The following is a 24,974-nucleotide window of genomic DNA, read 5'->3' on the forward strand; positions in this document are numbered from 1 at the left end:
CTCCTGTGTAACCTGCAAATCTACTCCAACAGGTAAGACAATCTTAAAGCTATATTCTACTGAAACTGAATTATTTTCCTTGGAATGATCCGTTGAGTTCTTAAAACAAACCCTGCAAATTTTAAACTATTTCCTGTCTTTTTGGCGATCCAATCAGCTCTACTTGACTCCTGTGTAACCCGCAAATCTACTCAAACGGGTAGACAACCTTAAAACTAAATTGAACTGAAACTGAATAATTTTCCTCAGCATGATCCATCCAGTAGTTAGAACGAACTAAGCCTTAAAATTTTAACTCTTTCCTGTCTTTAGAGCGATCCCATCAGCTTGACATTGACTCCTGTGTAACCTGCAAATCTACTCAAACGGGTAGACAATCTTAAAACTCAACTGAAACTGAATAATTTTCCTCTGCATGATCCATCCAGTAGTTAGAACCAACAAACCCTTAAAATTTAAACTCTTTCCTGTCTGTAGAGCGATCCCATCAGCTTGACTTGACTCCTGTGTAACCCGCAAATCTACTCAAACAGGTAAGACAATCTTAAAGCTATATTCAACTGAAACTGAATAATTTTCCTCAGCATAATACATCCAGTAATTAGAACGAACAAAGCCTTAAAATTTTAACTCTTTCCTGTCTTTAGAGCGATCCCATCAGCTTGACATTGACTCCTGTGTAACCTGCAAATCTACTCAAACGGGTAGACAATCTTAAAACTAAATTCAACTGAAACTGAATAATTTTCCTCTGCATGATCCATCCAGTAGTTAGAACCAACAAACCCTTAAAATTTAAACTCTTTCCTGTCTGTAGAGCGATCCCATCAGCTTGACTTGACTCCTGTGTAACCCGCAAATCTACTCAAACAGGTAAGACAATCTTAAAGCTATATTCAACTGAAACTGAATAATTTTCCTCAGCATAATACATCCAGTAATTAGAACGAACAAAGCCTTAAAATTTTAACTCTTTCCTGTCTTTAGAGCGATCCCATCAGCTTGACATTGACTCCTGTGTAACCTGCAAATCTACTCCAACAGGTAAGACAATCTTAAAGCTATATTCAACTGAAACTGAACAATTTTCTTCGGCATATCCATCCAGTAGTTAAAACAAAAAAACCTTTAAAATGTAAACTATTTTCTGTCTTTAGAGCGATCCCATCAGCTTGACTTGACTCCTGTGTAACCCGCAAATCTACTCAAACAGGTAAGACAATCTTAAAGCTATATTCGACTGAAACTGAACAATTTTCTTAGTAGCATGATCCATCAAGTAGTTAGAACAAACAAACCTTTAAAATTTAAACTTTTTCCTGTCTTTAGAGCGATCCCATCAGCTTGACATTGACTCCTGTGTAACCCGCAAATCTACTTAAACAGGTAAGACAATCTTAAAGCTATATTCTACTGAAATTGAACAATTTTCCTCAGCATGACCCATCCAGTAGTTAAAACCGACAAACCCTTAAAATTTAAACTCTTTCCTGTCTTTAGAGCGATCCCATCAGCTTGACATTGACTCCTGTGTAACCTGCAAATCTACTCAAACAGGTAAGACAATCTTAAGGCTATATTCAACTGAAACTTGATAATTTTCCTCAGTATAATCCATCCAGTAGTTGGAACAACAAAGCCTTAAAGTTTAAACTCTTTCCTGTCTTTAGAGCGATCCCATCAGCTTGACATTGATACCTGTGTAACCAGCAAATCTACTCAAACAGGTAAGACAATCTTAAAGCTATATTCTACTGAAACTGAATTATTTTCCTTGGAATGATCCGTTGAGTTCTTAGAACAAACAAACCCTGCAAATTTTAAACTATTTCCTGTCTTTTTGGCGATCTAATCAGCTCTACTTGACTCCTGTGTAACCCGCAAATCTACTCAAACGGGTAAACAACCTTAAAACTAAATTCAACTGAAACTGAATCATTTTCCTCAGCATGATCCATCCAGTAATTAGAACCAACAAACCCTTAAAATTTAAACTCTTTCCTGTCTGTAGAGCGATCCCATCAGCTTGACATTGACTCCTGTGTAACCCGCAAATCTACTTAAACAGGTAAGACAATCTTAAAGCTGTCTTCTACTGAAACTGAATTATTTTCCTCAGCATGATCCATCCAGTAGTTATAAAAAAAAAACTTTAAAATTTTAATTATTTTCTGTCTTTAGAGCGATCCCATCAGCTTGACATTGACTCCTGTGTAACCAGCAAATCTACTCAAACAGGTAAGACAATCTTAAAGCTATATTCTACTGAAACTGAATTATTTTCCTTGGAATGATCCGTTGAGTTTTAGAACAAACAAACCCTGCAAATTTTAAACTATTTCCTGTCTTTTTGGCGATCCAATCAGCTCTACTTGACTCCTGTGTAACCCGCAAATCTACTTAAACGGGTAGACAACTTTAAAACTAAATTCAACTGAAACTGAATAATTTTCCTCAGCATGATCCATCCAGTAGTTAGAACCAACAAACCCTTAAAATTTTAACTCTTTCCTGTCTTTAGAGCGATCCCATCAGCTTGACATTGACTCCTGTGTAACCCGCAAATCTACTTAAACAGGTAAGACAATCTTAAAGCTATATTCTACTGAAACTGAATAATTTTCCTCAGCATGATCCATCCAGTAGTTAGAACGAACTAAGCCTTAAAATTTGAACTCTTTCCTGTCTTTAGAGCGATCCCATCAGCTTGACATTGACTCCTGTGTAACCTGCAAATCTACTCAAACGGGTAGACAATCTTAAAATTAAATTCAACCGAAACTGAATAATTTTCCTCTGCATGATCCATCCAGTAGTTAGAACCACAAACCCTTAAAATTTAATCTCTTTCCTGTCTGTAGAGCGATCCCATCAGCTTGACTTGACTCCTGTGTAACCCGCAAATCTACTCAAACAGGTAAGACAATCTTAAAGCTATATTCAACTGAAACTGAATAATTTTCCTCAGCATAATCCATCCAGTAATTAGAACGAACAAAGCCTTAGAATTTTAACTCTTTCCTGTCTTTAGAGCGATCCCATCAGCTTGACATTGACTCCTGTGTAACCTGCAAATCTACTCAAACAGGTAAGACAATCTTAAAGCTATATTCAACTGAAACTGAATAATTTTCCTCAGCATAATCCATCCAGTAGTTAGAACCAACAAAGCCTTAAAGGGACATACCGGCTCACCATTTACTCAATTTAGGGGTGTAGAATCATAAATAATGTTTTTATAGATGGTTGCTGTAAAAAAAAATCATCAAAATGTCACGTATTTAGCGAAAAATGATTTTAAAAAATCAAAGCGGCCATAACAAGCTTCCGTTACACGGACTCTTTGATGGTGAATCTTACGTTAGATTTTTCACCATTATTTACATTTTGTAGCGATAATTGTAATACATGATCTTTTTCGTCAATTATTCGTAAATAATTTTGTAAAAAAAAAGATTTAAATTTTGTTATTTAGTTACTTTTAGACGGCTGAAAGTAAAACTAGCCCGGAAGGTCACGTGATTGATTGTACCACTTTTTGGTTAGAACAATCACGCGACCTGCGTTTTTGTCTTAAAATGCTCAAAAACGGCTAAATTTGATGATTTTTGTTTAAGGACTGTTCTTCTTCATTCCTGGAAGACCGTTGAAGTCATATCTTAGTATATTTTGTAGCCCAAATAGCCCAATTCGGCCGGTGTGTCCCTTTAAAATTTTAACTCTTTCCTGTCTGTAGAGCGATCCCATCAGCTTGACATTAACTCCTGTGTAACCCGCAAATCTACTTAAACAGGTAAGACAATCTTAAAGCTATATTCTACTGAAACTGAATTATTTTCCTTGGAATGATCCATTGAGTACTTAGAACAAACAAACCCTGCAAATTTTAAACTATTTCCTGTCTTTTTGGCGATCCAATCAGCTCTACTTGACTCCTGTGTGACCCGCAAATCTACTCAAACGGGTAGACAACCTTTAAGCTAAATTCAACTGAAACTGAATAATTTTCCTCAGCATGATCCATCCAGTAGTTAGAACGAACAAAGCCTCAAAATTTAAACTATTTCCTTTCTTTAGAGCGATCCCATCAGCTTGACATTGACTCCTGTTTAACCTGCAAATCTACTTAAACAGGTAAGACAATCTTAAAGCTATCTTCTACTGAAATTGAATAATTTTCCTCAGCATGATCCATCCAGTAGTTATAACAAAAAAAACTTTAAAATTTAAACTCTTTCCTGTCTGTAGAGCGATCCCATCAGCTTTACTTGACTCCTGTGTAACCCGCAAATCTACTCAAACAGGTAAGACAATCTTAAACCTATATTCTACTGAAACTGATTTATTTTCCTTGGAATGATCCATTGAGTACTTAGAACGAACAAACCCTGCAAATTTTAAACTATTTCCTGTCTTTTTGGCGATCCAATCAGCTCTACTTGACTGCTGTTTGACCTGCAAATCTACTCAAACGGGTAGACAACCTTAAAACTAAATTCAACTGAAACTGAATCATTTTCCTCAGCATGATCCATCCAGTAGTTAGAACCAACAAACCCTTAAAATTTTAACTCTTTCCTGTCTCTAGAGCGATCCCATCAGCTTGACATTGACTCCTGTGTGACCTGCAAATCTACTCAAACGGGTAGACAATCTTAAAACTAAATTCAACTGAAACTGAATAATTTTCCTCTGCATGATCCATCCAGTAGTTAGAACCAACAAACCCTTAAAATTTAAACTCTTTCCTGTCTGTAGAGCGATCCCATCAGCTTGACTTGACTCCTGTGTAACCTGCAAATCTACTCAAACGGGTAGACAACCTTAAAACTAAATTCAACTGAAACTGAATAATTTTCCTCAGCATAATCCATCCAGTAGTTAGAACCAACAAACCCTTAAAATTTTAACTCTTTTCTGTCTTTAGAGCGATCCCATCAGCTTGACATTGACTCCTGTGTAACCCGCAAATCTACTCCAACAGGTAAGACAATCTTAAAGCTATATTCAACTGAAACTGAATAATTTTCCTCAGCATAATCCATCCAGTAGTTAGAACCAACAAACCCTTAAAATTTCAATTCTTTCCTGTCTTTAGAGCGATCCCATCAGCTTGACATTGACTCCTGTGTAACCCGCAAATCTACTCAAACAGGTAAGACAATCCTAAAGCTATATTCAACTGAAACTGAATAATTTTCCTCAGCATAATACATCCAGTAGTTAGAACGAACAAAGCCTTCAAATTTAAACTCTTTCCTGTCTGTAGAGCGATCCCATCAGCTTGACATTGACTCCTGTGTAACTCGCAAATCTACTTAAACAGGTAAGACAATCTTAAAGCTATATTCTACTGAAACTGAATTATTTTCCTTGGAATGATCCGTTGAGTTCTTAGAACAAACAAACCCTGCAAATTTTAAACTATTTCCTGTCTTTTTGGCGATCCAATCAGCTCTACTTGACTCCTGTGTAACCCGCAAATCTACTCAAACGGGTAGACAACCTTAAAACTAAATTCAACTGAAACTGAATAATTTTCCTCAGCATGATCCATCCAGTAGTTAGAACGAACTAAGCCTTAAAATTTTAACTCTTTCCTGTCTTTAGAGCGATCCCATCAGCTTGACATTGACTCCTGTGTAACCTGCAAATCTACTCCAACAGGTAAGACAATCTTAAAGCTATATTCTACTGAAACTGAATTATTTTCCTTGGAATGATCCGCTGAGTACTTAGAACAAACAAACCCTGCAAATTTAAAACTATTTCCTGTCTTTTTGGCGATCCAATCACCTCTACTTGACTCCTGTGTGACCAGCAAATCTACTAAAACGGGTAGACAACCTTTAAGCTATATTTTACTGAAACTGAATAATTTTCCTCGGCATGAACCATCCAGTAGTTTGAACAAACAAACCTTTAAAATTTAAACTCTTTCCTGTCTGTAGAGCGATCCCATCAGCTTGACATTGACTCCTGTGTAACCCGCAAATCTGCTTAAACAGGTGAGACAATCTTAAAGCTATCTTCTACTGAAACAGAATTATTTTCCTCAGCATGATCCATCCAGTAGTTATAAAAAAAAAACTTTAAAATTTAAATTTTTTCTGTCTTTAGAGCGATCCCATCAGCTTGACATTGACTCCTGTGTAACCTGCAAATCTACTCCAACAGGTAAGACAATCTTAAAGCTATATTCTACTGAAACTGAATTATTTTCCTTGGAATGATCCGTTGAGTTCTTAAAACAAACCCTGCAAATTTTAAACTATTTCCTGTCTTTTTGGCGATCCAATCAGCTCTACTTGACTCCTGTGTAACCCGCAAATCTACTCAAACGGGTAGACAACCTTAAAACTAAATTCAACTGAAACTGAATAATTTTCCTCAGCATGATCCATCCAGTAATTAGAACGAACTAAGCCTTAAAATTTTAACTCTTTCCTGTCTTTAGAGCGATCCCATCAGCTTGACTTGACTCCTGTGTAACCCGCAAATCTACTCAAACGGGTAGACAACCCTAAAACTAAATTCAACTGAAACTGAATAATTTTCCTCAGCATGATCCATCCAGTAGTTAGAACGAACTAAGCCTTAAAATTTTAACTCTTTCCTGTCTTTAGAGCGATCCCATCAGCTTGACATTGACTCCTGTGTAACCAGCAAATCTACTCAAACAGGTAAGACAATCTTAAAGCTATATTCTACTGAAACTGAATTATTTTCCTTGGAATGATCCGTTGAGTTCTTAGAACAAACAAACCCTGCAAATTTTAAACTATTTCCTGTCTTTTTGGCGATCCAATCAGCTCTACTTGACTCCTGTGTAACCCGCAAATCTACTCAAACGGGTAGACAACCTTAAAACTAAATTCAACTGAAACTGAATAATTTTCCTCAGCATGATCCATCCAGTAGTTAGAACGAACTAAGCCTTAAAATTTTAACTCTTTCCTGTCTTTAGAGCGATCCCATCAGCTTGACATTGACTCCTGTGTAACCTGCAAATCTACTCCAACAGGTAAGACAATCTTAAAGCTATATTCTACTGAAACTGAATTATTTTCCTTGGAATGATCCGCTGAGTACTTAGAACAAACAAACCCTGCAAATTTAAAACTATTTCCTGTCTTTTTGGCGATCCAATCAGCTCTACTTGACTCCTGTGTGACCAGCAAATCTACTAAAACGGGTAGACAACCTTTAAGCTATATTTTACTGAAACTGAATAATTTTCCTCGGCATGAACCATCCAGTAGTTTGAACAAACAAACCTTTAAAATTTAAACTCTTTCCTGTCTGTAGAGCGATCCCATCAGCTTGACATTGACTCCTGTGTAACCCGCAAATCTGCTTAAACAGGTGAGACAATCTTAAAGCTATCTTCTACTGAAACAGAATTATTTTCCTCAGCATGATCCATCCAGTAGTTATAAAAAAAAAACTTTAAAATTTTAATTTTTTCTGTCTTTAGAGCGATCCCATCAGCTTGACATTGACTCCTGTGTAACCTGCAAATCTACTCCAACAGGTAAGACAATCTTAAAGCTATATTCTACTGAAACTGAATTATTTTCCTTGGAATGATCCGTTGAGTTCTTAAAACAAGCCCTGCAAATTTTAAACTATTTCCTGTCTTTTTGGCGATCCAATCAGCTCTACTTGACTCCTGTGTAACCCGCAAATCTACTCAAACGGGTAGACAACCTGAAAAACTAAATTCAACTGAAACTGAATAATTTTCCTCAGCATGATCCATCCAGTAGTTAGAACGAACTAAGCCTTAAAATTTTAACTCTTTCCTGTCTTTAGAGCGATCCCATCAGCTTGACTTGACTCCTGTGTAACCCGCAAATCTACTCAAACGGGTAGACAACCCTAAAACTAAATTCAACTGAAACTGAATAATTTTCCTCAGCATGATCCATCCAGTAGTTAGAACGAACTAAGCCTTAAAATTTCAACTCTTTCCTGTCTTTAGAGCGATCCCATCAGCTTGACTTGACTCCTGTGTAACCCGCAAATCTACTCAAACGGGTAGACAACCCTAAAACTAAATTCAACTGAAACTGAATAATTTTCCTCAGCATGATCCATCCAGTAGTTAGAACGAACTAAGCCTTAAAATTTTAACTCTTTCCTGTCTTTAGAGCGATCCCATCAGCTTGACATTGACTCCTGTGTAACCTGCAAATCTACTCCAACAGGTAAGACAATCTTAAAGCTATATTCTACTGAAACTGAATAATTATCCTTGGAATGATCCGTTGAGTTCTTAAAACAAACCCTGCAAATTTTAAACTATTTCCTGTCTTTTTGGCGATCCAATCAGCTCTACTTGACTCCTGTGTAACCCGCAAATCTACTCAAACGGGTAGACAACCTGAAAAACTAAATTCAACTGAAACTGAATAATTTTCCTCAGCATGATCCATCCAGTAGTTAGAACGAACTAAGCCTTAAAATTTTAACTCTTTCCTGTCTTTAGAGCGATCCAATCAGCTTGACATTGACTCCTGTGTAACCTGCAAATCTACTCAAACGGGTAGACAATCTTAAAACTAAATTCAACTGAAACTGAATAATTTTCCTCTGCATGATCCATCCAGTAGTTAGAACGAACAAAGCCTTAAAATTTTAACTCTTTCCTGTCTTTAGAGCGATCCCATCGGCTTGACATTGACTCCTGTGTAACCTGCAAATCTACTCAAACAGGTAAGACAATCCTAAAGCTATATTCAACTGAAACTGAATAATTTTCCTCAGCATAATACATCCAGTAGTTAGAACGAACAAAGCCTTAAAATTTTAACTCTTTCCTGTCTTTAGAGCGATCCCATCGGCTTGACATTGACTCCTGTGTAACCTGCAAATCTACTCAAACAGGTAAGACAATCCTAAAGCTATGTTCAACTGAAACTGAATAATTTTCCTCAGCATAATACATCCAGTAGTTAGAACGAACAAAGCCTTAAAATTTAAACTCTTTCCTGTCTGTAGAGCGATCCCATCAGCTTGACATTGACTCCTGTGTAACCCGCAAATCTACTTAAACAGGTAAGACAATCTTAAAGCTATCTTCTACTGAAACTGAATTATTTTCCTCAGCATGATCCATCCAGTAGTTATAAAAAAAAAACTTTAAAATTTTAATTTTTTTCTGTCTTCAGAGCGATCCCATCAGCTTGACATTGACTCCTGTGTAACCAGCAAATCTACTCAAACAGGTAAGACAATCTTAAAGCTATATTCTACTGAAACTGAATTATTTTCCTTGGAATGATCCGTTGAGTTCTTAGAACAAACAAACCCTGCAAATTTTAAACTATTTCCTGTCTTTTTGGCGATCCAATCAGCTCTACTTGACTCCTGTGTAACCCGCAAATCTACTCAAACGGGCAGACAACCTTAAAACTAAATTCAACTGAAACTGAATAATTTTCCTCAGCATGATCCATCCAGTAGTTAGAACGAACTAAGCCTTAAAATTTTAACTCTTTCTTGTCTTTAGAGCGATCCCATCAGCTTGACATTGACTCCTGTGTAACCTGCAAATCTACTCCAACAGGTAAGACAATCTTAAAGCTATATTCTACTGAAACTGAATTATTTTCCTTGGAATGATCCGCTGAGTACTTAGAACAAACAAACCCTGCAAATTTAAAACTATTTCCTGTCTTTTTGGCGATCCATTCAGCTCTACTTGACTCCTGTGTGACCAGCAAATCTACTAAAACGGGTAGACAACCTTTAAGCTATATTTTACTGAAACTGAATAATTTTCCTCGGCATGATCCATCCAATAGTTTGAACAAACAAACCTTTAAAATTTAAACTCTTTCCTGTCTGTAGAGCGATCCCATCAGCTTGACATTGACTCCTGTGTAACCCGCAAATCTACTTAAACAGGTGAGACAATCTTAAAGCTATCTTCTACTGAAACAGAATTATTTTCCTCAGCATGATCCATCCAGTAGTTATAAAAAAAAAACTTTAAAATTTTAATTTTTTCTGTCTTTAGAGCGATCCCATCAGCTTGACATTGACTCCTTTGTAACCTGCAAATCTACTCCAACAGGTAAGACAATCTTAAAGCTATATTCTACTGAAACTGAATTATTTTCCTTGGAATGATCCGTTGAGTTCTTAAAACAAACCCTGCAAATTTTAAACTATTTCCTGTCTTTTTGGCGATCCAATCAGCTCTACTTGACTCCTGTGTAACCCGCAAATCTACTCAAACGGGTAGACAACCTTAAAACTAAATTGAACTGAAACTGAATAATTTTCCTCAGCATGATCCATCCAGTAGTTAGAACGAACTAAGCCTTAAAATTTTAACTCTTTCCTGTCTTTAGAGCGATCCCATCAGCTTGACATTGACTCCTGTGTAACCTGCAAATCTACTCAAACGGGTAGACAATCTTAAAACTAAATTCAACTGAAACTGAATAATTTTCCTCTGCATGATCCATCCAGTAGTTAGAACCAACAAACCCTTAAAATTTAAACTCTTTCCTGTCTGTAGAGCGATCCCATCAGCTTGACTTGACTCCTGTGTAACCCGCAAATCTACTCAAACAGGTAAGACAATCTTAAAGCTATATTCAACTGAAACTGAATAATTTTCCTCAGCATAATACATCCAGTAATTAGAACGAACAAAGCCTTAAAATTTTAACTCTTTCCTGTCTTTAGAGCGATCCCATCAGCTTGACATTGACTCCTGTGTAACCTGCAAATCTACTCCAACAGGTAAGACAATCTTAAAGCTATATTCAACTGAAACTGAACAATTTTCTTCGGCATATCCATCCAGTAGTTAAAACAAAAAACCTTTAAAATGTAAACTATTTTCTGTCTTTAGAGCGATCCCATCAGCTTGACTTGACTCCTGTGTAACCCGCAAATCTACTCAAACAGGTAAGACAATCTTAAAGCTATATTCGACTGAAACTGAACAATTTTCTTAGTAGCATGATCCATCAAGTAGTTAGAACAAACAAACCTTTAAAGTTTAAACTTTTTCCTGTCTTTAGAGCGATCCCATCAGCTTGACATTGACTCCTGTGTAACCCGCAAATCTACTTAAACAGGTAAGACAATCTTAAAGCTATATTCTACTGAAATTGAACAATTTTCCTCAGCATGACCCATCCAGTAGTTAAAACCAACAAACCCTTAAAATTTAAACTCTTTCCTGTCTTTAGAGCGATCCCATCAGCTTGACATTGACTCCTGTGTAACCTGCAAATCTACTCAAACAGGTAAGACAATCTTAAGGCTATATTCAACTGAAACTTGATAATTTTCCTCAGTATAATCCATCCAGTAGTTGGAACAACAAAGCCTTAAAGTTTAAACTCTTTCCTGTCTTTAGAGCGATCCCATCAGCTTGACATTGACTCCTGTGTAACCAGCAAATCTACTCAAACAGGTAAGACAATCTTAAAGCTATATTCTACTGAAACTGAATTATTTTCCTTGGAATGATCCGTTGAGTTCTTAGAACAAACAAACCCTGCAAATTTTAAACTATTTCCTGTCTTTTTGGCGATCCAATCAGCTCTACTTGACTCCTGTGTAACCCGCAAATCTACTCAAACGGGTAGACAACCTTAAAACTAAATTCAACTGAAACTGAATCATTTTCCTCAGCATGATCCATCCAGTAGTTAGAACAAACAAACCCTTAAAATTTAAACTCTTTCCTGTCTGTAGAGCATCACATCAGTTTGACTTCACTCCTGTGTAACCCGCAAATCTACTTAAACAGGTAAGACAATCTTAAAGCTATATTCGACTGAAACTGAACAATTTTCTTAGTAGCATTATCCATCAAGTAGTTAGAACAAACAAACCTTTAAAATTTAAACTTTTTCCTTTCTTTAGAGCGATCCCATCAGCTTGACATTGACTCCTGTGTAACCCGCAAATCTACTTAAACAGGTAAGACAATCTTAAAGCTATATTCTACTGAAACTGAACAATTTTCCTCAGCATGATCCATCCAGTAGTTAAAACCAACAAACCCTTAAAATTTAAACTCTTTCCTGTCTTTAGAGCGATCCCATCAGCTTGACATTGACTCCTGTGTAACCTGCAAATCTACTCAAACAGGTAAGACAATCTTAAGGCTATATTCAACTGAAACTTGATAATTTTCCTCAGTATAATCCATCCAGTAGTTGGAACAACAAAGCCTTAAAGTTTAAACTATTTTTTGTCTTTAGAGCGATCCCATCAGCTTGACATTGACTCCTGTGTAACCTGCAAATCTACTCAAACAGGTAAGACAATCTTAAAGCTATATTCAACTGAAACTGAATAATTTTCCTCAGCATGATCCATCCAGTAGTTAGAACGAACAAAGCCTTAAAATTTTAACTCTTTCCTGTCTTTAGAGCGTTCCCATCAGCTTGACATTGACTCCTGTGTAACCTGCAAATCTACTTAAACAGGTAAGACAATCTTAAGGCTATATTCAACCGAAACTTGATAAATTTCCTCAGCATAATCCATCCAGTAGTTGGAACAACAAAGCCTTGAAATTTTAACTCTTTCCTGTCTTTAGAGCGTTCCCATCAGCTTGACATTGACTCCTGTGTAACCCGCAAATCTACTTAAACAGGTAAGACAATCTTAAGGCTATATTCAACTGAAACTTGATAAATTTCCTCAGCATAATCCATCCAGTAGTTAGAACGAACAAAGCCTTAAAGTTTAAACTCTTTCCTGTCTTTAGAGCGATCCCATCAGCTTGACATTGACTCATCAACAAAATCGGATGACCACTCAAACAAGTAAAGCAATGAGTAACCTTTATATAACACTCAAGTAAACCCTTGTCATTGGTGACTGTTTTTTTCTTCAATTGACAAAGATCTACCTGGGTGTTATATAAAACGTATAACAAATGTTTTGCATTTGTGCAATGGAGAGAAAATATTCAATCGTTGGAATGGAATTTTCCATTCAACTCGGCCTGGCCCGTTGAATGGAACATTCCAGCCTTCAACTCATGAAAATATTCTCATCATTGCACTCATAAACATTTCATCGAGAAATTCCATGCTACAAGGAGAAGTATTTTAATGAAAGGTAAAAATTCTCTTCTGTTTGTAAGACAGACACACAAGTAATTTTCTTAAGCTTCACCACACAACTTGGTCTATATCCTCTGTAACAGTTGTTATATTTTACACTGTCGCCTTTCATCGATAGGTGAGGTACAATATAATGCAATTCATTTTACCCACTTGTTCCCACTATACAACTGGCCCTTATCCATCCTTCATACATGGATGTATGTCCTTTAATGATTTTGGAATTAAGACAAAACTGAAAATGGGCAATATTATTGCTAGTTTTGTTGTTTTGTTTTATTATCTTTTGTTATTTGTTTTATTTTATCTTTTTTAAGGTCGTCTGTACACAAAATGGTCATCAAAAGATGCTCGTTGCTGTATGGCTGAATTTAAAGATTACATTAATGACACGAGCCAAACTGGAACAAAAGGACATCTTCCAAGTAAGAAATATAATGATTCTAAATTGTCTTTGAACAAACAGACAGACTTGAGCACCAGTTTGGTAATCGGATGAATTATTGGCAATTCATCAGCTTCGGTGAATTGGTGCTCTACCATAGAGATCATTAGCATAGGGCAATCTATAGTAACCATGCTTTAGTCTGTTTGCCCTCCTTGAAAGATGAGTTCTATTTAACCCAATCAGTTTCTCTGATCACTTATAAAACGTGAATTAATTTTGTGATCAGGTACCCACCTTTTCTTTGGCATTACATCATTTTTCATGAACAATAAAATTGATGTAAAAAATGAACACATCTCCCAAAATCAGTACTGTAGTGGAATACTTTTCCCTACCAAAACTTGTTACCACCCCTATTTTTGGCGAGCTGCGAAGCAGAGTGAGCCTATGGAATGATAATTTCCGTCCATCTGTCCGCCCCATTGTGTCCGACAAACCATTATGTCCGCCCCATTGTGTCCGACGAACCATTATGTCGTCGCATTCAATAGATGTTAAAGTTTTAGCATCAAGCTTCAACATTTTTGTTTTCAGTTGTTTTTAGGGATCTAAAAGCCCTAAGTTAAATCAGTTTACAGTGACAATCGTGTGTTTTGGTTCTCAATCATGTTTTTAAGGAAATGTTGAAGTTTTGGGGAATAAAACAATGCTAGGATAAACATTGCCCCCTGGATTTTAAAGAGCCAAAGTCAGAGTAAATGTTGAAGTTTTAAAACTGACTTATAACTTTGACTTACAACCAGGCAACATAACAACAGACATGCACATATTACACAGTCACACTAAGAATGAAACTCGTGATTGTTTCAATGGTTCAAGATGAGATACCTCAAATGTCCATAACTCCTTAATGCAATGATGTATTGATTTGAAATTTATATCACATTTTGGCACTGACATGCAGATTTGTATGAAAGAATAAAACTCATTAGTATGACACCCGTTCCAGTTGAACAAGCTAAAACAATGAAACTATAACTCCTTACTGCAATGATGTATCAACTTGAAACTTATATCAAATGTTGTTATTGACATGCAGATTCGTATAAAATAATAAAACTCTTAAGTATGACACCTGTTTCAGTTTAATGAGCTAAAACAAAGAAAAGCTTGAGTGGCCATAACTTCTTCTTGCAATGAAATATCCACTTGAAACCTGGATCAAATATTGCCACCAACATGCTTATTCATATCAAAAGAGTATAATTCATAATTATGACACTGTTTCCAGTTGAATGAGCTAAAACAACAATATAGAAAGGTTTATAAATTTATAATTATCTTAACTTGTTTTTATTTTTGTAAAATATCAGGCAAATCACCCCTCTGCCCCCCTTAACCATCATTTCCCCATACACCCATGCCTATTTGTTTCTCTTCCCAGTCGGCCCTTACCCATCCTGATCCCCTGTCACTCCCCTACCAAACAAGTAGGCAGTGGTCAAGTGCATACAAGTTTGTTTAATGTCCCCACCACTATAACATCATTTGATCAAATGATTGGTTTTTCTATTAGTCATTGTTTTTTTATCGGGCGATCGGCAGCTCGCCATGGCAGCTTCGCTGTTCTAGTTTAAGAAAGTTATTGTTATTTTTCTGAAGCTTTCTGAAACTTCTTACTTTCCATGTTTTATTTAAATAATTCATGTAAAATTATGTTCTTATTTGTAGGCAAGAGTAAAGTTGAAGCATTCTTGTTTAAATATACAGATGTCCTCCAAGGAGTTCAAGGCATAAGGTAAAAATACAGCTTGTGAAAACAAAAGTGTTCAAGGAAAATCAAAACATCGGCTAAAGACATCCAAAATAATTTCAGTATGCTAGACCAATCAAATCACAGTCCTGCACTATGTTAAAGGCATGATTCATCTTCGACATCTCAGAAGAGCAATTCATTATAATCATGATTATTGTGCATTAGTGAAATTGTACACATTTATTAGCAAGTTTGGATTGTTGCCATTAAAACTTAGTGCAATGTTTTTAAAGGTTTTCAGATACAAGTTTCACAAAGGTGATGGCATTTCCAACACAGTTGTTCAAAGACAATTTAGAATAATTATATTTCTAATACTGTGAAGATGTCCTTTTGTTGCAGTTTGGTTGGTGTCAGAAATAAGAAATAGGTCTGTAATTTTACACAGGCCTGGTCCTGAAGTTGTGCATTTTAGACTTGGTTGTGTAGTTTGACTTTGCTTCACTTTACTATTGAAGTTAAATTTACTTTTCAAATTGAGAGAACGATGAGTAAGACTGTGATACGACACCTGAGCCTGAAGTTGTGAATTTTAGATGGTAATTTGACCTTGTTTCACAGAATTATTTAAGTAGGTTTCAAAACTTTGCATGGTGGGAGTACAGTCAGATGAGGTCTGTTGTAACACCATGTGTAAAATCTCTTTTGAGTAGTGGTGGTTCTGAGAAGAACCCGTGGTTTGACAATTCAACGTCTCGATCAGTATGCTCTGGTCGTCTTCAGGAGAATGACGGACTTTGTTGCTGGATGCTGCTTAAGTACTGCCAAAGAAATTAACTGGTAGTTGAGCTTAGCTCAAGTATAGGCTGTGTAGGAGAGTAGCCAGCCTAGAGGAGACTAGAGGTCATGAATCCCGTACTCCGTAGACTTGTGTCATCTATACCCTCGGTCTTCTCTAGGCTCCCTACTTTCTTTCCCTGTGCTTGTTACCAACTGATTAAGTTCAGTGAGCACACACTCCTTACCCACTCCTAGTGGGTTTCAGTTCCAGCTCCAGCCTACAGGCATCATCGAGCGAAGCAAGGCTCATTTTGTTCCTGTTCCTGCCTTCCCGCGCCATTGAGCCAAGCCCAACAACCAGTACTTAAGCAGCACCCAGGAACAGAGTCCAGCATTCTCCTATAGACGATCAGAGCATACTGATCGAAACGATGAAAATGTCAAACCACTGGTGCTTCTCAAAAACACCTCCACTCAAAAGAGATTTAACACATGGTGTCGCCGCAAACCTTTCCTGATTTTACTATTTAACTTAAATTCAACTTGAAATATGACTGTGAAGTGTCACCTGGGACTGAAGTTGTGCATTTTAGATATGTAATTATTGAAGTTAAATTCACTTTTTAAATTGACTGAACAATGAAATATGACTGTAATTCTACACCTGTGCCAGCCCCACTTGTGTGGCCAAGCTGAATCCTTGGCAATAGGAGTCTTTTTTTTTCTCTTAAGCTCAACGATAAAAGTTCAAGGCGTTTTCCATAGGGCGGGCTGGCGGTTGAATTCAGCTCAACGTGTTCACTTAGCTTGACCTGGGTGTTTTGGATGTTTAAATAAATAACCTTGTGAAAGGAAATTTAAAGTAAGAATTTTTCAATTTCCTCCGAATTCCTTCCCTCGATGTTTAACGAGCGCGGCCATTTTGGATTGATCCCAATCATGCCCATCAAATCTCGACGACATCGTGTTATTTATTCATACATCAAAAACACTCAGGATTCAGTTTGGCCACACAAATGGGGCTACACCAGGGCCTAAAGGTGTGCATTTTAGACTTTGCTCCAGTTTACTATTAAATATAAGTTTTAAATTGATAGAATGTTTTTAAAATAATGAATTGTTTGGATTTTGAAGAGTTAAATTTTGGAAATAAATTTCAGATTCTATAAATTACCTTGTTTGAAAACACCGTCCTGATTGTCCCTGGTATTTGGTCTGTTGTCGTTTTGATCAAGAGAGTACGCGAAATAGTTGTATTCGGGGTGGGGGGGGTGGTTGGCTGAGATCGACCATGAAATTTCATGAACATTCTTGATGCTTTTGATGTACAAGAGAACTTGAAGCAGCGACTGATTTACTATTATCTGCAAGCTAATATGAACCCTCTATATTCTGATGCGTCAACTGATAATAAATAAACAAGAGATGTGATATAATATACAAATATTGACTGCTTTTAGTATAGTTAAAAACTACGAGGTGGTCCTTGGCGATTTCTATTTTCCCAAGGCGAAGCTGACCGCTCCGAGGATCACCGAGGGAGTCGTAGTTTTAACCATAGAACGAGTAAAAGCCTACATTGCTTAGACGTCTACTAGCAAGAAGCTGCTGTTACTATGGGTTAAGTACATTGGTTGGTATGGTATAGTACATGGTTGCTAAGGGATAATACATTGGTTGCTGCGTGTAAAGCGCGTCGCGTATCAATAACATCCCTTTAAGGCCAAGTAAAATAAGAAAAGAGTTTCTCGTCCCCGCCCGCCTCCTTTTTGGCTACCGCCTCTTTTTTTTTACTTTTTACTATTTCAACAAAAGGGGGGAAAAGGAAAAAAAAGGGAAATTTGACTAAAATGATTCAAATCGTTTGTTTTGTTATGCATTGCATCAGTATACTCGAAAAGAACAAAATCTGTGACTAAATATATTTTGGCCAGCCATGTTTAGCATGGCGGCCATCTTGGAAAAAATAGCTAAAATTTGGAAAATAGTAAATAGTAGTGCCCTGCCTCCTCCTTTTTATTCAAAAGTCCGGACGAGAAACTCTTTTCTTATTTTACTTAGCCTAATCTTTCTCAGCAGCCCGAGCTGCCGTGTCGCTCCGAAGCTTTTGCATGCACAATATCAACCTCTCACAGGTACACATTTAGGCGCCGTATCAAAATAGGCCGATGCGCTGTGTAGTGTTGCAACGCGTTGTAGGCATTTCCAAGCGTTGTTGATGGTGAGGTGCGTTGTTGGGCGTTGGTAATAAAATTACCGAGATTCGTGGGTGCGTTGACAGGCGTTGGAAGAACTGTCATTGTTATGTAGCAAACGTCGCATTTCGCTAACTCTTCATGTATATTCATCTATACTTCCCGGTACTCATATTTATTCATACTTGTCTGAGTGCACACGCATGCTGTTATCTCGTGATTGGTACGTGCAGTATTTATTTGCCACAAATCTATTTATTGTCCGATGTTTCTGGGTTAATATTATAAATCACGGGGGTGGGGAAGCACATGTAAAACGGGGGGAAATAGAAGCCTCCAAACTTTGTGTTTGGGACTGGGTAAATGATTGATCTTGTCTTCTGGGTAGTATTTGTTTATCCGCCGTTAGAACAGTAATTGTTGAGGTAGGCAACGGGAAGTTGACATCACAAATTAGTCGTGCAGACATTATTATTATTATTATCATTATTTTTGACAAATACATTAGCCAATTATGATTGTTTAATACCGAAGTTTAATTATTCAGAAATAAATCTTCACTCTTGTACCTGTATGAAGATGATTGGTAAATATTTTGTTATGCTGGAATGGTTTCACGCACAACAGCGCTACCACTAGTCATGTTCCCTGATGTGTTGATACCTTTGCATGCGTAATACTCTTTAAGGGACCATGCTAAAGTGCGCCCTCTTGTCTCGGAACGGTTTCACGCACAACAGCGCAACCACAGGTCATGTCCCCTGATGTGTTGATACCTTTGCGTGCGTAATACTCTTTAAGGGTCCATGCTAAGGTGCGCCCTCTTGGCTTATTTGTTTTTAAGACCGAGAGCATCGTGTGAAAGTTCTAAACTTGAGGTCTCGAAATCAAATTCGTGGACAATTTCTCCTTTCTCCAAAACTAGGTCACTTCAGAGGGAGCTGTTTCTCACAATGTTTTATACCATCAACCTCTCCCCATTACTCGTTACAAAGTAAGGTTTTATGCCAATAATTATTTTGAGTAATTACCAATAGTGTCCACTGCCTTTAAGCATAATATTACACTTCGAAAACTCAAATTTGTCTACCTTTGGTATAATTCTTTTTACCCAAATGTATTTCTGGTCATCGACTTTTGAATATCAATTAGTAGCTTACACGAACTGAGTGTGATGAAGCTTTAAAGGCAGTGTACACTAATGGTAATTGTCAAAGACTGGCGTTTGCAGTTGGTGTATCTCAATATAATTATGCGTAAAATAACAAACCTGTGAAAATTTGAGTTCAATCGGTTATCAAAGTTGCGAGATAATAATGAAAGAAAAAAACACCATTGTCACACAAAGTTGTGTGCTTTCAGATACTTGATTTCGAGACCTCAAATTCTAAATCTGAGGTCTCGAAATCAAATTCGTGGAAAACTACTTCTTTCCCGAAATCTAAGTCACTTCAGAGGGAGCTGTTTCTCACAATGTTTTGTACCAGCAACCTGTCTCCATTACTCGTCATCAAGAAAGGTTTTATGCAAACAATTATTTTGAGTAATTACCAATAGTGTCCACTGCCTTTAAGTTTGGACAAGTTCTCGGCTAGTTTATATACGGAGAGTGAGCACCGGAACCTTCAATGGTTTGTGGCACACTGTGTTATTATTATATTTTCATAAATACCTAAGACAATTTATCCATTCTAATTGGTGTAAGAGGCATCACGAGGTGTTGTTTGAACGGATGATATAACACCAGTAAAAAGTGTTATAACATGGGCGTGACACGCGCGCTTGCACCTGTGCGTAAGACAGTTTCTTCATTCCTATTGGTCGAGAGCAACGACCGGGACAGTTGTACCACGTCACGCGATACGCGGTACGCCCACATTATTCCCTTGTAAGGAGTTGTTTACTCGATCGGACCGAGGGCCTAACCATTTCATTGCTGGAGGGGTGTTGTGTTGAAATAAATCATTGAATAATTATAATTTTTGCATTTATTTTACCTTTTGACCAACAAGTGTTGATGTTTTTTGACCGAAAATGTATTCATGAATGGGAATCAAAGTGTGTTGAATCGGTTTTCAACTAGTGGTTTAAACCCGCCGAGACCTGGTTCTTGATAATTTACCTCGACTTCGTCTCGTTAAAATTATAAAGTCCAGGCCTCGGCGCGGGTTTAAACCACTAGTTGAAAGCCTCTTCACCACACATTGATTGCCTTATAGAGCGGCAGCCCAGAGCATTTTGGTTAAAGGAACGAGGTACTCATATTTGAGTACAGGAACATGTAGTGCATAACCTGACATAGTCAGGTATGGATGTCTGCCGGGGACCCCCCGCTGCATGTGGCGCATGGACCCCCAACAAAGAGGCAAAATAATGGGCTGAATCAAACATTCTAGGTACCATATGTAACCAAGTGGAAATGGTCATTACCATGATACTAAGTAAACAAATTTTCTGCTGCATTAGGCCTGCCAGACACCCCTCCCCCAAATATTTAGTGTACAAACCTATGGGTTGAAATTAACTAGTTGTCAAATTACCTCAGATTTACATGAAACTTTGTCTAACTGTTCCACTATGGCTAAAATGAACACAAACCAAAAATTAAATCCATACTCCATATCGTTTCCGAGATACAGCCTCTTAAAAAATGCTAAAATCTCCCCCTTTTGGCGCTCCGCCCCCGAACGACCGCGCGTCGTGGTGGTATTCTTTTCAAACGTTAAGAGCCCGTAATTTAATAACGACACCAGCTGTGTGGCTAAAAATTGTATGCTATTTAAGTTGTGGCCATTGATTCATAATTTGGCTGCACTGGGCCTGACAGACACCCCCACCCCCGGGGTAAAACGTCGGAGGAACAACCTAAAACCAAGTTGAAATTACCAATAGTCCTATGCACAATTATTCTTAACAGAAGACAATATCAGCCGCCAGACAATGTTTTGCTGCATTGGGCGGCGCGGCCCGACAGACACATATACCCTTCCCGGGTTAAACATCAAAGGAACCACCTGAATTTAAGATGAAATGACCAATAGTAATATTCTTAATACAAGTATCAACTGCCAGACAACAGTTTTGCTGCATTGGGCCCGACAGACACCTCCCCTCCCCCGGGTTAAACATCAAAGGAACCACCTGAATTTAAGTTGAAATGACCAATAACAATATTCTTAATACCATTATCAACTGCCAGACAACAGTTTTGCTGCATTGGGCCCGGCAGACAACCCCACTCCCGCGGGTTTTACGCATCAGAGGAACCACCTGAACCAAGTTGAAATGACCGATAACAATATTCTTAATACCAATATCAATCACCAGACGAAAGTTTTGCTGCATTGGGCCCGGCAGACACCTTCCCTCCCCCGGGTTCACATCAGAGAAACCACTTCAAACCAAGTTGAAATGACCAATTTACACTATTCTTAATACAAGTACCATAACACGCCAGACAAAAAATTGGTGCATTGGGCACGCCAGACACCCCACCCCCTTGGTTTTTAAGAATATTGTTATTGGTAATTTCAACTTGGTTTTAGGTCGTTCCTTTGAAGTTTAACCTCGGGGTTGGGGAGGTGTCTGCCGGGCCCAATGAAGAAACATATGTGTGGCGGTTGATACTTCCGTTTGTATTAAGAATATTGTTATTGGTTATTTCAACTTGGTTTTAGGCGGTTCTTCTAAAACCCGAGGGAGTGGGGTTGTCTGCCGGGCCCAATTCAGCAAAACTTTCGTCTGGCTGGCTGTTGATACTTGTATTAAGAATATTGTTATTGGCCATTTTAACTTGGTTTCAGGTGGTTCCTTTGATGTTTAACCCGGGGGGGGGGGGAGTTGCCTGCCAGGCCCAATGCAGCCAAACTTTTGTCTGGCAGTTGATTCTGAAGAATATTGTTATTGGTCATTTCAATTTGGTTTCAGGGGGTTCCTCTGATGTTTAACCCCGGGGGAGGGAGTTGTCTGCCGGGCCCAAAGCAGCAAAACTTTCGTCTGGCAGTTGATACTTGTGTTAAGAATAATATTGTATTGGTCACATTTCAACTTGGTTTCAGTGGTTCCTCAGATGTTTAACCCGGGGGAAGGGAGGTGTCTGCAGGGCCCAATGCAGCAAAACTTTCGTCTGGTGATTGATACTGGACGTCAAAGAATAGTGTGTTTGGTCATTACTTGGTTTCAGGTGATTCCTTTGTTTAACCCGGGTAAGGGAGGTGTCTGCCGCGCAAAACATTTGTCCGGCGCCTGATATTGTCTTGTGTTAAGAGTAGGCCTATTGGTAATTTCAACTTGGTTTTAGGTCGTTCCTCCGATGTTGAACCCCGGGGGTGGGGTGTCTGGTAGGCCCAATGCAGCCAAATTATGAATCAAGGGCCACAACTTAAAAAGTATACACCTTTCAGCCGCACAGCTGGTGTCGTTATTAAATTACGGGCTTAATGTTTGAAAGAATACCAACACGACGCGCGGTGTCGGCCGGGGGCGGAGCTCCAAAAGGGGAGATTTTAGTGTATTGTAAGAGGCTGTATCTCGGAAACGATATGGAGTATGGATTTAATTTTTGGTTTGTGTTCATTTTAGCCATAGTGGAACAGTTAAACAAAGTTTCATGTAAATCTAAGGTAATTTGAAAACTGGTTATTTTCAACCCATAGGTTTGTAAACTAAATATTTGGGGAAGGGGGTGTCTGGCAGGCCTTATGCAGCAGAAAATTTGTCTGGCAGTTGATTTTGTTTACTTAGTATCATGGTAATGACCATTTCCACTTGGTTTCATGTGGTACCTAGAATGTTTGATCCAGCCCATTATTTTGCCTCTTTGTTTGGGGTCCATGCGCCACATGCAGCGGGGGGTCCCCGGCAGACCTCCATATCTGATTATGTCAGGTTATCCACTAAAAGTTCCCGTAGTCAAATATTGGTACCTCGTTCCTTTAACCAAAGTGCTCTGGGCTGATTAGTATACTACGCGTTTCACTAGTAAGATTATATTGGACCAACTCGACCTGTTTGTGAAATTACTTTGTAGTTTGACTGCCATGAATTAAAATAATTTAAGATATATAATAACTGGACTGAAAACAATATATTGTAATATTGGTTTTCCTGGCCATTTAGTTTTCTGTAAGTGTTATCCAATTTCCTAAGCACGGATGGTACCAATTCGAACATTGTGAAATTACTGTGTAGTTTGACTGCCGTACACCGGGAAATTAGTTAAGATAGACAATAAAATGAAGTAAAAACCCACACTTGTAATAGTTATAGGTTTTCCTGGCTATTTAGTTTTAATTGAGTGTTATAAGCGTTGCATTATGCAAGGATGGTACCAACTCGACCTGTGTTAAATTACTGTGTAGTCTTACTGGCCAACACAAGTGTATAAAATACGTCGGCTGTACACCGGAAAAATAAATTAAGATAGACATAAAAAAGGATTGAACACACACAAAATTGTAATATAGATTTTCCTGGCAAGTTAGTTTTCATGCTCTCCTTTTTCTGTTTAGTATAACGCAAAGAAAGCCGTTACAATCAAACTTTAATCACCTCACAACATAATGGTTGGCAAGTTTTTACTGCTGGATTTTAAGAAAGAAAACGTGTTAACGGTTCATTCAGTTTTGATGGAACCGTTGTGTCGATCATTGAACTTTTTGTTAATTGCCAAACAGAAAACTTCCAATTCGGAATCGGACAACCCCAAATAGTTTTTAAATTGTAATAACACGGATTCAAATTCACTCTTTTGTCATTACATGCATTACATTTGTGCATTACATGCACACAGAATTTGCATTAAACTTTTTCGTGAACATTTTTCCGTTCACATATTTCTGTTCAATGTTCATTATAATTTAATTCACTATTTTAAATAAATTTGAAGGAAAAAACAATATATTGTTCCCGCTTTTGTATGCACGAACTTGTATGGCGTTCTCTATTTTAATAATTGACCGGACCACAAGTTATCACTTAAAAATTGTGATACCAGACATCGTTCAAATAAAAGTGAAACAAAAAAATATATATATATTTGGCAGCGCCATCATTAACCACACATTTTCTGTTGACATTGGCAGAGAAAACCTGTACAAAACAATTCATGAACATGCACAACCAGCCAGCAGTCAACGACGTAGCACCAATTTAACAATAATATGGTAAAAAAGGAAAGATTTTCACCAACCTTCAGTACACCACACCAGGAATCCGATTAGCAGCAAAATCTTCATCATTGAAACTTTGAAATTGTCACCATGAGTAAGATTGCCAGACAGTCTTGAAACACGGTGCAATAATCTGGAGACACAAACAGCAACTCAAATTTGGCAGCGGCAGCGTTGACTTCCTCAGTTCACTCTCGATTGATCTGATGTTTAGCAATGGCCGAGTTTTCCCACCAAGGGCGTCGTGATTTCACTTCTTCGTCACTGCCTTTTCATTTCCAGCCAAGTGAAAACAATTAATTATATTTAAGCGTCAACATTTAATAAGCGTTTGCTGCTGACGTGGCATCAAGCACCAGTTGCTCTATTGCGTAGACTGGAAACAAGATTAAAAATATTTTCCCATCAATAGCATAATACCAACTACTCTATGCAATTACTACTCTCTGAAATGTAAAAAAGTGATTAACACCACTCTTTATTTTTCGAGTTGTCCCTCACACGGCTCTTTAAAAAGGGTGGTAGTTATTTCACTCTTTTAGAGGAGTTTCATTCCAGGACAGAATGAAAAATCAC

At 37.7% G+C, this 24,974-nt stretch overlaps 3 protein-coding genes and 2 long non-coding RNA genes across 5 annotated transcripts in view; 4 read left to right on the plus strand and 1 right to left on the minus strand.

Annotated features, from left to right (window-relative positions):
- The window catches only part of LOC139943259 (uncharacterized), a 133,230-nt gene extending 108,770 nt beyond the window's left edge, over positions 1-24,460 (minus strand). Inside the window, exon 1 of the mRNA XM_071940079.1 lies at positions 24,419-24,460. The gene's annotated coding sequence lies outside the window, so the exon portion shown is untranslated. The remainder of the gene's footprint in view (positions 1-24,418) is intronic.
- LOC139942799 (uncharacterized) overlaps positions 1-24,974 on the plus strand; it is a 215,735-nt gene that overhangs the window by 3,139 nt on the left and 187,622 nt on the right. The window contains exons 2-6 of the mRNA XM_071939577.1: positions 4,249-4,304; positions 4,928-4,984; positions 5,099-5,155; positions 9,174-9,230; positions 12,237-12,293. Of these exons, the coding sequence (XP_071795678.1) occupies positions 4,249-4,304; positions 4,928-4,984; positions 5,099-5,155; positions 9,174-9,230; positions 12,237-12,293 (284 nt within the window). The remainder of the gene's footprint in view (positions 1-4,248; positions 4,305-4,927; positions 4,985-5,098; positions 5,156-9,173; positions 9,231-12,236; positions 12,294-24,974) is intronic.
- LOC139942858 (uncharacterized) lies at positions 5,632-6,177 on the plus strand. The gene is made up of 3 exons (XR_011786710.1): positions 5,632-5,667; positions 5,952-6,008; positions 6,121-6,177. It is a non-coding gene; the product is annotated as an uncharacterized lncRNA (long non-coding RNA).
- Positions 6,966-7,534, plus strand: LOC139943271 (uncharacterized). Its single transcript, XR_011786795.1, has 3 exons — positions 6,966-7,024; positions 7,309-7,365; positions 7,478-7,534. It is a non-coding gene; the product is annotated as an uncharacterized lncRNA (long non-coding RNA).
- LOC139943402 (histone-lysine N-methyltransferase SUV39H2-like) overlaps positions 10,023-24,974 on the plus strand; it is a gene marked incomplete at its 3' end in the record, with an annotated part of 182,670 nt that continues 167,718 nt past the window's right edge. The window contains exons 1-3 of the mRNA XM_071940213.1: positions 10,023-10,081; positions 10,532-10,587; positions 10,871-10,926. The remainder of the gene's footprint in view (positions 10,082-10,531; positions 10,588-10,870; positions 10,927-24,974) is intronic.

The sequence above is a fragment of the Asterias amurensis genome, chromosome 10 (genome assembly GCF_032118995.1).
Source record: "Asterias amurensis chromosome 10, ASM3211899v1".
Lineage (NCBI taxonomy): Eukaryota > Metazoa > Echinodermata > Asteroidea > Forcipulatida > Asteriidae > Asterias > Asterias amurensis.